Genomic DNA, 13,982 nt, shown 5'->3' on the forward strand with positions numbered 1-13,982 from the left:
TACAATATAATATACTAGCTGACCCGTGCAACTTCGTTGCACCAAATCGGGTTTTACCGGAATACACAAATAAAATGACATTTTCTAAAAATGAATCCTAGCTAGATCGATTTATCGCCCCCAAAACCCCCTGTATACTAAATTTCTTGAATATCATTGGAGCCGATTCCGAGATTCCAATTATATATATACAAAAATTGCTCATTTAAAGAAAGAACATAGTATACAATATACATGTACACAATATACAGATAAAGAAGCTAATATATATATCTGTGCATATATTGATAACTACAACTTTAATGTCTTGTTGTCAGACCACATCGCCGCACTCCGGTAGCTCACTCCGGCGAGAGCAGCACAGAGGGAGACTCTAGCCACCAGTCGCAGCGGAGCGTAGTCTATCTACATGCCACCACTGGTATGTCAGTTTTAACCTTCAGTGATCGCAAATGACGGGAATGTAACAGAGATCGGGTAGCAGCGTCCTCTATACTACTACTACCATCTACTGTGATCACCATTTCTGCCGGTTGTGATTATGGGCTAACCTTTTTGGTACTAACCTTGCAGAGGACTCTTATTGGCTATGATTGATTGATTGATAGATCGCAAAAGAAGTGCCTAGTACAAACTGCACTATACAGCGTATAGCTACGCTATTGATAAAACAAATCCCAATGGGGCCTTGTATCGACGTGCGTAGTTTTGCGAGAACTATAGTCTTTACCATATCAAGTTTGTAGCTTTACAAGAAATATAACAAGTATCATAACAACACTTAATTAAACGCATACTTACTTATAATAAAATAAGTTCGTTCGTTGTTTGTGCTTAATATAATTATTACACTACAGATCACTAGTCCCTGGGTTCGATTCTTAAGTCGGGTCGAAAATTTATGCTTAGCTATTTTACTGCGAATAAATTCGCAATAGGCCCTCCTTTGTGAATTAGTTATATTAGCAGTCATCAACAACAGATGTAGTAATAATAAGCGTTAAAGATAATTAATAATTAATTAATAACTTATTAGGTACTATCCATGTGAAAATAATTGTTGATGCCCGAAAGCATCGTCATTGGTCAATGTAATTTCCTCTCTCCTATAAGAGAGTAGACCTTCTCACTTCTCAGCAGTATTAATGCGATAAAGATTATGATGATGAATTTTATTCCAGTCGGAGACATCCCAGATCCAGGCCGTGTAACGCGCCACCGATCTAGAGACGACGTCTCCTCGGTCATGTCTTCGAACATCCAGGTTCGAAGCACAACCAAAAGTTTTTCTCTCTTTGCGCCATGGACTCCGCGCCACCACAACGATCAGTACGACGTTCACTACGCACAGAAACCGCGCAAAGCGAAAAAAGAAGTAAGAAAAGAAGATAAACCGTTACAGAAGAAATCCTACAGCCAGACAACCCTGAATCGACGCCCGAACAGTCAAAACCGACTAACAAGTTCAAGTACCACACTTTACCGCCAAAAGAGGGGAAAGGAGAACGATATATCGCAAGGTACGATATCACGTAGGGGTCCGACTGAGAAGAAAAGTCAATCAAGCGAGATACTAAATAGGGATGATCGTGAAAGAGTTTCCCGATCGATATCCATACCGAAGGATAAAAAGGCAGGGTGGTTTAAATTGTCGAAAACTAAAAAGCAAGAGAATACCCGTGTGCGATAAATAAGAAACTGAAATTTCTAAGTTTTGTAAAGAAATTATAGTTATATTTTGTAAAGTAAATTATAAAAACTAATCGTTTATATATACACCGGGGCGTTCTTAAAAGAGGATCGTGGACTTTCCATTTTTAATAAAATATTATACAAAATGTATGTATACAACAATTTATTTTAATTCATAAATAATTAATTGCTTCTAATGTTATTATTTGTATAACTTTACTTCCTAATCGACTAAATTATAAATCGTAATTTAATAATTAAGAAAGGTTACTCATAGTGCCATTGCAATAAAACTTAAACGTTACCAATTCTTAGATTTATAGTCAGTTTTAATTTTAAATTCATGTAACAAACTTCTTCTATTTTCCTTACAATAAGCAAATAGTAGATAGGTTTATGTACTTTTATATTATTATTTGCTTCGGGATCTCTACTTATAAAACACCTAATTAATGCAGTTATATTTCGTAAGAACGATGAAGATATTGGCGTTATAGAGTTGCTTATGTAAACAAAAAATATTAATATTGTATTAATTTTAAGGATAATGAATTTTAATTACAATAAAATTTCTAATTTGAGTGTAAGCTTTTATTTAGGTATCTTTTATTAAAACTAAGAAATACAAAACGACGACAATATTTAAAAAAATAATAGATACTGATTTATGAGATGGTAAATAGCTTCTGTGCCCTGTGGTGACGGCCAATCAGAATACAGTACACCACCTACTCTTCTTGCGGGTGTCGAACGAGACAACTAAAGGGAATATAATGGAGATTGAGCAGCATGCAGCGTCCTGTGCTACTGAAACCATCGACTGCGATGACCAACCCGTATGCACAATGCAGTAGTTATGGGCAAATCGGCGCCTAATTGGTTGTCTAGCCAGTAGTGACACCATTTTCAGTTAGTTTTTTCATAACAATCCACAAATGTCTAACTTTTTGCATTTCTAAAAAGGTCTGAAAGTATATTGATTTTACTTTTGTAAATATAACAAAAAAATTAAGAAATCTACCTATTTTAATAATATACACTATATAATTTGAATAAAAAACTGCTTTTTTAAAACGATTCTGCTACTCGATACTAGATGACGCTATTCAAAATTTTAGGTGAGTGAAGAAAAGTTAGTAACCTAAAATTGTTAGGTTATTATAGTTTGAGTTCATTTTTAATTAACCTTAATCTTTATTCCTTTTTTATTTTATTTGATAGTATTTATTTAATCCAATACTTTAAAAAACTAATATAATCTGATTCATTGATATCACAATGCTAAAGAGCTAAATGAATATGACGCAGTGTATTTACTACCAACTTTAGGTAGGTACCAAAAACGAAAAAAAATATACATAAAAGGTTTTAACCTAATACTACATGTGTTAAACGTGGCTATCATCTTGATTACGGAACTCGGTCATCCATGGGAGATTTTAAAAAAACTTTCTATTCTTATTAAAATAAAAAATGCGAACAACTTAAATGTCATTTTTTTTATTCTTTATAATGTTTTTTGGACATTTAAAGGCAAAAGCAGTAACTGAGAACTCCAAAAGAAGTATTGTTTGAAACACCTGGAAGCCGCACTTAATGTTTTATCTGTGGAATATTACACATCATCAGAGACAGTTTGTAAAATTGTGAAATGTCAACACTTGTCATCACTGTCATGTCAAAATGTCGGCGATTTTGTTGGATCGAAACAAACTTTTATTTTTAAACTAATTAATGTTAGTCGCAATTGTGCTACTAGGATATCAAAAATAACCTAAAGCTATGGCTAGAAGATACCGCGATGCTGCCGCAAAATTACAGGAAAATGTTAAAAAGCACTTGCAAACTATAAAACATGAGGTTTCGTCTTCGGAAGACGAAGAACCGTTTGAACAGAATGTCCTGGACGGTGTGCTTCAAAGCTATTGTAGGGGAGGTGGCGACACACGTATGTTGGAAAGAACTAAGAATCTTCTTGAAGAGGCGATTAGTGGTAGGTCTATTACTTGCTTAATATGTATCGGTTCGATAAAGCGGGTGGACGCGATATGGACTTGTGAACACTGTTATTCCTATTTCCATCTTTCATGTATCCAGAAGTGGTCAAACGACAGCATTAGCTTACGAAACGAGGAACACCATGGCCCAATTGCAGTGTTCCGTCCCATGAAAATTGAATGGTGCTGTCCAAAATGCAGACATTCGTACGGTAAAGACGAAATTCCTCGAAAGTATCGTTGTTTTTGCTACAAAACTGATGATCCTGCCTACCATCCATGGTTAATTCCTCACACTTGCGGAGAGGTTTGCGGAAAGAGGTTATCTTTAGGGGAGAATTGCAAACATAAATGCTTGTTGCTCTGTCATCCAGGCCCTTGTCCCCCATGTCCTCAGACAGTGAACAGAGTCTGTTACTGTGGAAAAGAAAATAAGAGAGTCAGATGTAGTGCAGCTTGCTGGTCATGCCGTCAAAAATGTAGGAAAATACTGCCCTGTAAATCACATAACTGTGAAATTGAATGTCACGACGGTGACTGTCCACCTTGCAATTACACAAGCTTGCAGTTGTGCCAGTGTGGAGCAGAGAAAACAAAGAGACCTTGCAACGATCTAATATGGCAGTGTCAAAAACTTTGTTATAAACCATTTTCATGTGGATATCATAAGTGTGAGAAATTATGTCACTCTGGTAGTTGTGGATCATGCCCTCACTCTGGAATTCGCTCTTGCCCATGTGGCTCCAATGAGTGCTTCATACAGTGCCCTGATGTTATTGAGACTTGTGTCAGTACTTGTGGGAAAAAACATGAAGATTGTGAACATAACTGCCCTGCAAAGTGTCACAAAGGTCCATGTCCTCCATGCCTTGTTTTAATTGAAAAGAAATGCCAGTGTTCGACGCATACTCGGCCATTGCCATGCAGTAAAGAGTTCAGGTGTGAAACAAAATGTAGAGGTACAAGACCCTGTGGTAAACATGGATGTGGACGTAAATGTTGCAATGGAAACTGCCCTCCTTGTGAGAAAATCTGCCATAAACCCCTTCAATGTGGCAGACATAAATGCACTACAGTGTGCCATCATGGACCTTGCTATCCTTGCCCATTAGAATCTAAAGTAACTTGCCGCTGTAAAGAAACATTTATAACAGTCCCATGCGGTAGAGAAAAGCACACTAAACCACCAAAATGTAATCTTCCATGTAAAATTAAATATAAATGTGGGCATGCTGAAGAAAATAAACATACATGTCATTTTGGAGATTGTCCAGCATGTAAAGCAATTTGTAACAAAACTTATGAATGTGGGCATGACTGTGTGGCCACTTGTCACCAAAATGTGTTGGTTGTATTTAAACAAGTTGAAAAACCAGCTACACCATGGGAAATACAGCCTTCGAAAACCAAAATTGTAAAACTGGATTGCCCACCTTGTGTTACTCCAATCTTGGTCACATGCTTTGGAGAACATGAGACAGATTACCAGCCATGCCACACAGCAACTCGTAGACCCTGTGGTCGCGAATGTGGCAGACCACTGGCCTGTGGAAATCACCAGTGTGAACTTCTGTGTCATTTGCACGAAAATAGTCCTGACTATCCAAGTGTGCCTTATACTTGCAAACCTTGCAATAGGGAATGCTTAAAAGTCCGCCCTGAGAAATGCTTACACAAATGTGCAAGACGTGGTTGTCACCCAGGTTCCTGTCCCCCATGTGAGATCTTAGAAAGAATTTCATGTCATTGTAAAGTGACAGAAATGTATATTCGTTGTAGAGAGATTGCAACTTTAACAGAAGAAATGCTAAGTTGTAAACAGCAATGCCCAAAGAATTTAGACTGTGGTCATCGCTGCAAAAAGCTGTGTCACTCAGGATCATGTAAAGATAGCCAAATATGCTTAAAGAAGACAAAAGTAAACTGCCCCTGTGGTTATTTGAAAAAAGAAGCATCATGTAAGGCTGTTAGGAACTCTGAGATACAAATAAAGTGTGATGAAAGTTGTGAGGCTAAAAAAGCTGCTGTTAAGTTGGAAAGGGAAAAAGAAGAAAAAAGATTGAAAGAATTGGAACTCGAGAAAAATCGTAGAGAATTAGAAGAGTATGAATGGAAACTGAGTGGAAAAAAGAAGAAATACAAAGAGAAGAAAATTGTTCTTAACAAGAATGACAGAAGTTGGCTACATAAATATTGGGTTCCTATTCTGTCTATACCAATAGCTATTATAGCTGCTATTTATTACATATTTCATCCTAATATTTGACTCAATGCAGACTGATTATATATCAATAGAAATAATGTGCATTGTGTTATTTAGATACTAAATGTTGAAACTTAAAGGAGCCTTACATAACTAATGTGTTCCATCATTCTAAATGCTATTTATTGTTTTTACCTAGGTGTACCTAATATTAAGACTGTTATCATTGCACAAGATACACTATGTATCCAGTTTCTATTATTTTTTGTTACTTATTAATTAGTTTTTTAAGTTTGATTTTAATTATAATTATTATTTCTGTTTTGAATTTTGTGTGATATGTAGGACCGTTTTTAATGCATTTTAAGCATAATAAAGACTGGATTCATCGTTTTATGTTAATTACGAATAAGCATATTCCCATTGCTGTTTTTTTGAAGTTTTATTCATTTACATTATCAAAATTAATAAAATTCAGTTCTACTATATGTAGAACTATTTAACGTAAATACATTGGTATATTTCATTGTTACCTTATGTGAACATGCTCAATAATCATTACTTTGTATTTTTTCTAATTCATATGTAACACATGTCAAGATAGTTTACCTTTTGTTAGGTTCGGTATAGTTAGGAGTAGAGATCTTAGGTACATCCGCTCACTTTACTTCCAGCGCTTCTGACCCAGCAGGAATTCCTATAATAATTACAGCTAATTCGAGTATTCAACACTGATTACATTGTTTAATATGCGATCACCTTAAACATGGAAAGACAATACGGTGTTGAGGAGAGGTAAATAAAAAGAACTTCATTATATTGTATATTATTTTATTTAATCAGCCTTGTCCCAACAACAAAGAGCTGTTCCAACACCAATGAAAACTATTCCAAGTATTGAACCTGAAAAAGAATGAATCCAGTATTATTAGCAGGTAAGTAAGTACAAGTAGTAGTAGAGCTATTTGAGACCTAAGTAAATAATAACGCCATGTTTATTTCTACCGGCTAAGGAGCATGCCTGTGTTCCCGTCTGAAGACGTGGTTGCCGGTGTTATACAGAAACATGTGGCTTAACACATGCGGCTCAAGTTTTTGGAGACAGGACGACACTTTGTAGAACACTTTTCTTGTATGCCCTGCGAAGTTGCTCTTTTTATGGGAGATGGTTATCAGGTGAGCCATCTGCTTCGTCTAATTATTACAATACAATAATAAGTTCTGTTGTCTTGGGGAATACAATTCATGTTTGCAAGATCCAACTCAGTTTGAGAAATGATGGAATAAATAATTAATCGTGTAAAAGTTTCGTCATTATGGCATCTGTGTTTAAAAAAAAAATAGTTACTGTGATAGTGGTAAGGACTTCGACTTCCCTTGCGGGGGGACTGAATTCGAAACCCGGCACGCACCTCTTAACTTTTCGTAGTTATGTGCGTTTTCAGTAATTTAATATCACTAACATATTTGATAGTTCTTCATATTCAAAAAGGTGTACTTAGGTGTCAACCAATCTGCACTTGGCCATCGTGGCAGACTACGGCCAAAACCCTGCTCATTCTTAGAGGATAACGATGACTGAAATAAATAGTCTCCGAATGGATTACCAGAGTCTAAAGGCTGTTCGGAGCCAACAGCGGCACCGGTGACTGCAGTAAAGGCAAACGCCAAGCTGTTAGCGGCTGGGACAGCGAGCGACAATGGCACGCGTTGCACTGCTACTAGGTACACCAGTGAACCAACTTGGTTCACCAACCACGGAAGGACGTACTGTAAAACAAAGAAAAAAAGAAATTATCTTATAACTAAACTAAATGCCTAACATTACAATATTATTAACGTTATGCACCTAAGTACTAGATGTCTAGCCAAGATAACGCCAGGATAACGCTTTTCATGCGTGGCACTAGCTGGTAAAATGTTTATGCTCAGCAAAAAAAATGTCTACTTTGAAAGAGCCAACCTCTGCACAGCTTTCGAACGTTGATAGGGATCATGATCATCTTAACTTCCTGCTAACGCTAGGTACTACAAGTAACGAAATAGGGAGGTTTTTATTATAGAAAAAGATCCGACATACACTCTTATGTTATTTAATTATAATAAATTCATGCCATATCGCGAATAGGCTGCCTACTCAAATCGCGTACGGTTAATGTTAAATTTTATTTTTTTAATAAAATTGACTAAATCTATTACCCTCATTAGTTTTTTTTTTTTAAAACTTACACCAGTAGAAAATATCATGCAGAGTTGAAAGAGTGCCTCATTCCCCCTGTGCCCAACTGTGGAGTGGCCAGGTATAAGCAGGTGAGTACCTACAACTGACCTATACTATTATTTCTTATCCCTTATAAAATAACACATGTAAAAATATTATACCGGAAGTTAGACTATTAGGTGCACTACTCCTAAAGGGCCCCTTGGCTATGCGCAAGAACCTACAATGCTGGGATTTTACTTCGCTAGGTATCTGAAAGGCTACAGTGACCAGAACTTGGCTCTTAAGGTTAAGAATAACAACCAATCTGACCTCAAACCACATTTGGCTTGAATTGGATAGGCCACACGGAATTGGCTTAACTTAAATAAGTTAAGCCAATTCCGATTGATATATTGATATTAATTCCGATGAGCTAATTAAATTGGAAAATGTACCTATCTATTAGATGGTTGAGGTACTGACATTGATGCTATTGGATGTTAGCATAATACCTCAGGTTCATGCATTGTTGCTATTGCAAAGTTCAGGACAAAAATATCTTTATTCAAGTAGGCCCATAGGTGGGCACTTTTGATGCGTACATTACATGAGTATTACACGGTAGTGAGATGATTGCGATAACCATTATTCGTTAATTTAAAACTAAAGCTAAACGCGTCCTGGTCTAAGAAGAAGCCCACAACAAATTTAGCCGGGTGTTTTTTTTTGTTATCACCATCTCACAGTGTCATTTAAAATTATTAGAAAAGCAACGTAGTTAGAGCAATAATTCACACCCAAGCTTTTTATCGATTACGTAGTCCTTTATACTATAGGACTTTTCTATAAGCTTACGTTTACTACAAACTTTGAACTTTTTAAGATTCCTCTCCAAGATTTCAATGGGTTTCAGTTTATTATAGAATTGTTTGCACTTTCCTATACAAACGAAATATGAATTATGAATTTTATGTAATGCTGATTGGATATGCCTACCACTTACCTTCATAAAAAAATCTGTGACAATTTTTCAATGATTAATAAACCGCATACGTCGCGATTATAATTAAATTTATATTTTGCAATTTTGTCTCATTTTAATTACCTTTTTCTAAACAAACCTGATTTAACAAAAAGTCGCTCTTATTTAAACAATAAGGCTTATTTAATACATTAAAAAAGTAAATGTATACAACCTACCCTCCAATTGCCCAATAAGAATGTTATTTCTGCACAAGCCTGGCCAAACGTTGTGTCTGCTTTCACTTTGCGCAGTCCGCGGGTTCCTTGTCGTATGAAAGGGTTTGTGCATCCCCATAGCACTCCGGTCAAAAGAAGTAGCCCTGTAAATATATTTCAGTAGGGTACCTCCCCTATTTGAATTATAAATAAAATACAGGATGTTTGGTGCATCGTGTGCCAAATCGAATCTGATGATTGGAGGGGTCTTTGGCTATCTCTTCAGCCCTCGTAAAAAAATCTTGCTCAAACGGTTTTTTTTATACTGATTTTAAATTGTTTTTTTAAAAATTGTAAAAATTCTACATTTAAATTTTAATAAAAAATAAAGTTGTTAAGTATTAATTAATTTTCTTTTTAATCTTTAATTTGTAACGTTTTACGCTTCTTTTGAAACTAGAATTACACGCCAGCAACATCTAGTTTTTGTTTTACAGCCCCGCAAAGTTTTTTTTACGTAAAAAAATAAGCTTGAACGTCAACTTTCGGTTTTAATAAAAAAAAAACTAAAAGTGATCATGTTCTTCCAATTTTTTTAAAACATCTCTGGACTGTCCCCTTTCTAATGGTGTGCAATATGCCATGAAAAGTAATTAGTAACATCACTAATTTTCAAATTTTCTAAACTTGGTCGCAATTTTCTAATATTCAACAGGTGAAAGAAAAACAAGGGTTTGCGTAAATAACACTCACAAGCAGGTAAAATTTTTAAATTTCGTAGGTTTTACTTGAAATAAAAATAATACATTGCATTTGAAACATTTATTTCATAATTTTTACAAATTCTGCTCAAATTGTTCACCCCTGTTTCGAATGCAGGCCCGACATCTTTGACGTATTGTTACAGTTGTAGTCCGAAGCCGTATAGAAAATTTGAAAATTAGTGATGTTACTAATTACTTTTCATGGCATATTGCACACCATTAGAAAGGGGACAGTCCAGAGATGTTTTAAAAAAATTGGAAGAACATGATCACTTTTAGTTTTTTTTTTATTAAAACCGAAAGTTGACGTTCAAGCTTATTTTTTTACGTAAAAAAAACTTTGCGGGGCTGTAAAACAAAAACTAGATGTTGCTGGCGTGTAATTCTAGTTTCAAAAGAAGCGTAAAACGTTACAAATTAAAGATTAAAAAGAAAATTAATTAATACTTAACAACTTTATTTTTTATTAAAATTTAAATGTAGAATTTTTACAATTTTTAAAAAAACAATTTAAAATCAGTATAAAAAAAACCGTTTGAGCAAGATTTTTTTACGAGGGCTGAAGAGATAGCCAAAGACCCCTCCAATCATCAGATTCGATTTGGCACACGATGCACCAAACATCCTGTATAATTTCAAAAACTTAAACCTGTCTGGAGAAATATTCAAGTTATCACCACCGTAGTTTCAAATTAGTAGAATATGTGGCCTTTTTAAAGGAACGTACGTGTTTTCTACGTTTATGTAGTTCCTATAAATAATTAATTTCTCCAGTTTGTATAAGATCTTCATTCGTTTCAAATTCTAGACTAGCTGTGTCTGTACATGAAAGATTTTTGCAAACAGATAACTAAGAGGCGTAAGAAATAAGCAGGGTAGGCTATGTTAAGGAAATTGGACACTATGTAGTACTACACTGCGACCCGTAGTTGACGCGAGCGAAACCGCAGGGCACAGCTAGTTACATAATAAATATATTATATTAATTAGGACATCAACATATTATATTAACAAGGAGCATCTTCATCTTTGAAGGAACAAAACCAAGAAAATTCGATAATTCTTGTTTATCATTACTAAGCAATAATGATGTTGGTTTATGACACTAGATTTTGTTATGTGCTTATGATAAGCACATCTTTGATGTTTCTGTATTTATACAAATACTTCTATGGTACAGAATTATGAATTTGTATCAATTATTAAATATACTATAGTACATTCATTAATTAATTATAAATATACAAAATTGGTATAATTTTGAATAAAAGTGGTTATACTCAGTTGCTACTTAGATAAGTATGCCCAAAATGTTTAAATACTATTAAAAACAAAAACTTTCTCACGTACACTGACTAAAATTACCTTGCAATATAATATGTGTTATAAATTGTGTATACAACCATGTGTTACAGTATGTTTAATATTTAATATAAACAAAATTAATTGAAAAATTAAATTTGTTCCTTCAATTACAAATTCTTTTTAAATTTCAATATTATTTAAGTTTGATAAGACCTTTTATTGATAATAAAATAAAAAAAACTTAAAACTAAACTAATTACTGTACAAGCCACGCCTGCATTAGTAGACCTATATCCAAAAAATATAGAAAGATCCTTGCATGCTCACTGGTGTGATTAGGGTGGAATAAAAAAACTCATATGTTAAAAAGAGTCTATATTTCATATAAAAAAGAAAATTATTAAAAATAATCAAGAGACCTTATACGCCAGCATATCTTACAAAAATGCTGATAATTTCTGCTGTTTAATATTTTACCTTAAATTATATTGCAAATAGGTACTTTCAGTTAGTTTATTAATCTTTTAGTTTATAATAAAAGTTATAAGATTTTTTCATCCAATATAGTAAAGATTTTGAGATCTTACTAGGCAATTTAAATAATTTAGCACTTTGGTTTTTTATTTTAGCATTCTTACAATATTTTAAATTCTATTTCTAAACCTTAATGTCTTTTTAATTTCTAGTTTTTGAGAATGCAATCACAGTATACTGTTTAGTAATAATTTAAACTATAAAATTAATAAAAAAATATAAATATATTATTTATATACATAAGATACAAATCTGACTAATATTATATAATTCATTTATGCTAATATAATATCATCTTAACTAAAAAATATAAATATCAAATAGTTGTATCACAAAACATGCAAACAATATATAAGGTATATCAAAAATGTTAACTGCCCAGAGGTGTGCCGGGAGTCATAGGTTTGACTTCAGAAAACAAACAGTGATTGTCATCAACCCAACGCACAAAAGGTTCCCCTAAGGCTACAGCACACTGCAGAGCCATCAAACAGTCATTCTCAGCATGATGAGCATCTACAGCTTCCCGATTCAACAATCTGTAATAGATGTCCTTCAGTTTATATTTTTCTGCTGGCTTCTTGCCTTTACTCCATGGGAACCTTCTACGTGCCTTTGATATAGCTAAAGAAGAATGGGGTTTTTGGGGAGTTTTATTCCCACATCCAATAACAGTACGTTTGGGTGTATTTTCATTAACTGCTTTAGCAATAAGTGTATTGTCACTATAGAAGTCAATTTCATCTATTTCTGGTAGCTTTATGCTATTGACTGTATTTTCTTCATCAATTAAATCTACATCTGTTTTAGGTTTTATGTTAACTTCTTTCATTTCCTCCATAATGTCGTAGAATGCATGGAGACAATCTGCACAGGTTAGATCATCAGCTAAACTTATACCAAGTTTGACAAGATGATTTTTGAATATTGGAAAGTCAAAATTATGTCCATTTTGAGCTATCAAACAAATTGGTTTGGTTAACAGGTTAAGAAATGTATTAATAAGGGTAAATACTTCCAGGTTAAAAAAAGGTTCATGTTCAAGTAGATTGTTACACAGGCCTGTCACCTTTGTGCCATCAGGATGCACCATCCTGCCAGGATTAAAGCACATAGTGAGCTTATGCTGGACACGGGGTGCACATCCCTTACGCGTATCGAGAATATGTTGCCTTTTTACGGCAACCATACTTATTTCAGTTATTTTTGTCTTGTTGTTCTCCTCTTGCGGCAGACCGGTAGTCTCCAGGTCGATAAATACGAACGTTGATATCGCGGACATTGTTGAAAATAATTTAACTGATAACTAATAGCTTACCTAAATACGTCCACATTCTGGTGAATCAAACTAATAACGATATTAGTTTACTGTATTGGTGACTCATTTCAATTCATCTTCTTATCAATGTTCTGTGCATCTGTGTACATTAGCTTTTTACCCAGTGCATTTGTTTGCAGTGTTGCAGTTCTAATGCAACACAGATTCATAAGCTAATGAATATGATATTTTAACTGTACAGCACGATCTATAAAAACTAAACTTTTATATAAGTGGGATATTTAGAATCCAATACGAGCTACAGAAAAATATTAACAACAATCACAACTTGATTGCCATTTGCCAAATCAGTAATCAAGTCACTGTCATTTTTTTTGTTACCGTAGGAAAAAGGCAGAGGTATATCACCGTACAGCCACGTCTTCGGTGTGTATTATTCATATCCTAATTGATTGTAATGCATAAAGTCATGTCTTTTGTGTTTAATATTGACATTTAATCTCATTGTAAGGCATAAAGCCATGTCTTAAGTCTTAAACCTTAACACCACTCGTAGGGGAGTAGGGCACCCTATACACATTTGCGTAATTTTTTTGCCATTTCAAACAACACGGACTCGCGATTCTGTATATTCCTTGTTAGATTAAGAATAGTGACGGCTACAGCATATAATTTAGCAGATACGTGATGTTGCGGTCCTTGGTCCCCCTAGTGTAGTTACATAAGTTGAATATTAAAAGGATTTTTAGTTTTTTTTTTTTATTCTTAAAGATTTTTGTCGCACTACTCAGAATTTATGAAAGTCCTCAAACCATTGACCTCTATT

The 13,982-nt window shown here is 34.3% G+C and overlaps 3 protein-coding genes across 5 annotated transcripts in view; 2 read left to right on the top strand and 1 right to left on the bottom strand.

Moving 5' to 3' along the window:
- LOC120623367 (zinc finger CCCH domain-containing protein 13) overlaps nucleotides 1-2,223 on the top strand; it is an 84,303-nt gene extending 82,080 nt beyond the window's left edge. Inside the window, exons 10-11 of the mRNA XM_039889354.1 lie at nucleotides 318-421; nucleotides 1,182-2,223. Of these exons, the coding sequence (XP_039745288.1) occupies nucleotides 318-421; nucleotides 1,182-1,690 (613 nt within the window). The 3' untranslated portion in view covers nucleotides 1,691-2,223. The remainder of the gene's footprint in view (nucleotides 1-317; nucleotides 422-1,181) is intronic.
- A 1,119-nt stretch (nucleotides 2,224-3,342) lies between these two features.
- Nucleotides 3,343-6,711, top strand: LOC120637603 (NF-X1-type zinc finger protein NFXL1). Its single transcript, XM_039909480.1, has one exon. It carries the CDS (start codon nucleotides 3,475-3,477, stop codon nucleotides 5,953-5,955), a length of 2,481 nt encoding a protein of 826 aa, XP_039765414.1. The 5' UTR covers nucleotides 3,343-3,474; the 3' UTR covers nucleotides 5,956-6,711.
- Nucleotides 6,712-13,502, bottom strand: LOC120637606 (transmembrane protein 234 homolog). Of its 3 annotated transcripts, XM_039909509.1 has the most exons (4): nucleotides 13,196-13,502; nucleotides 9,296-9,438; nucleotides 7,500-7,662; nucleotides 6,712-6,795 (listed from the first exon to the last, which is right to left on the bottom strand). In XM_039909509.1, exons 1-4 carry the CDS (start codon nucleotides 13,209-13,211, stop codon nucleotides 6,728-6,730), a joined length of 390 nt encoding a protein of 129 aa, XP_039765443.1. In that variant the 5' UTR covers nucleotides 13,212-13,502; the 3' UTR covers nucleotides 6,712-6,727. The 3 variants fall into 3 exon arrangements, with proteins under 3 accessions (XP_039765443.1, XP_039765434.1, XP_039765425.1); XM_039909500.1 differs by lacking the exons at nucleotides 6,712-6,795; nucleotides 7,500-7,662; nucleotides 9,296-9,438 and adding an exon at nucleotides 12,156-12,744; XM_039909491.1 differs by lacking the exons at nucleotides 6,712-6,795; nucleotides 7,500-7,662; nucleotides 9,296-9,438 and adding an exon at nucleotides 12,156-12,834.
- Between the last annotated feature and the right edge of the window lie 480 nt (nucleotides 13,503-13,982).

This window comes from Pararge aegeria, chromosome 1 (assembly GCF_905163445.1).
Source record: "Pararge aegeria chromosome 1, ilParAegt1.1, whole genome shotgun sequence".
Lineage (NCBI taxonomy): Eukaryota > Metazoa > Arthropoda > Insecta > Lepidoptera > Nymphalidae > Pararge > Pararge aegeria.

Coding starts and splice junctions, on each gene's coding strand:
- LOC120637603 (XM_039909480.1), top strand. CDS start 3,475: ATGGCTAGAAGATACCGCGATGCTGCCGCAAAATTACAGGAAAATGTT.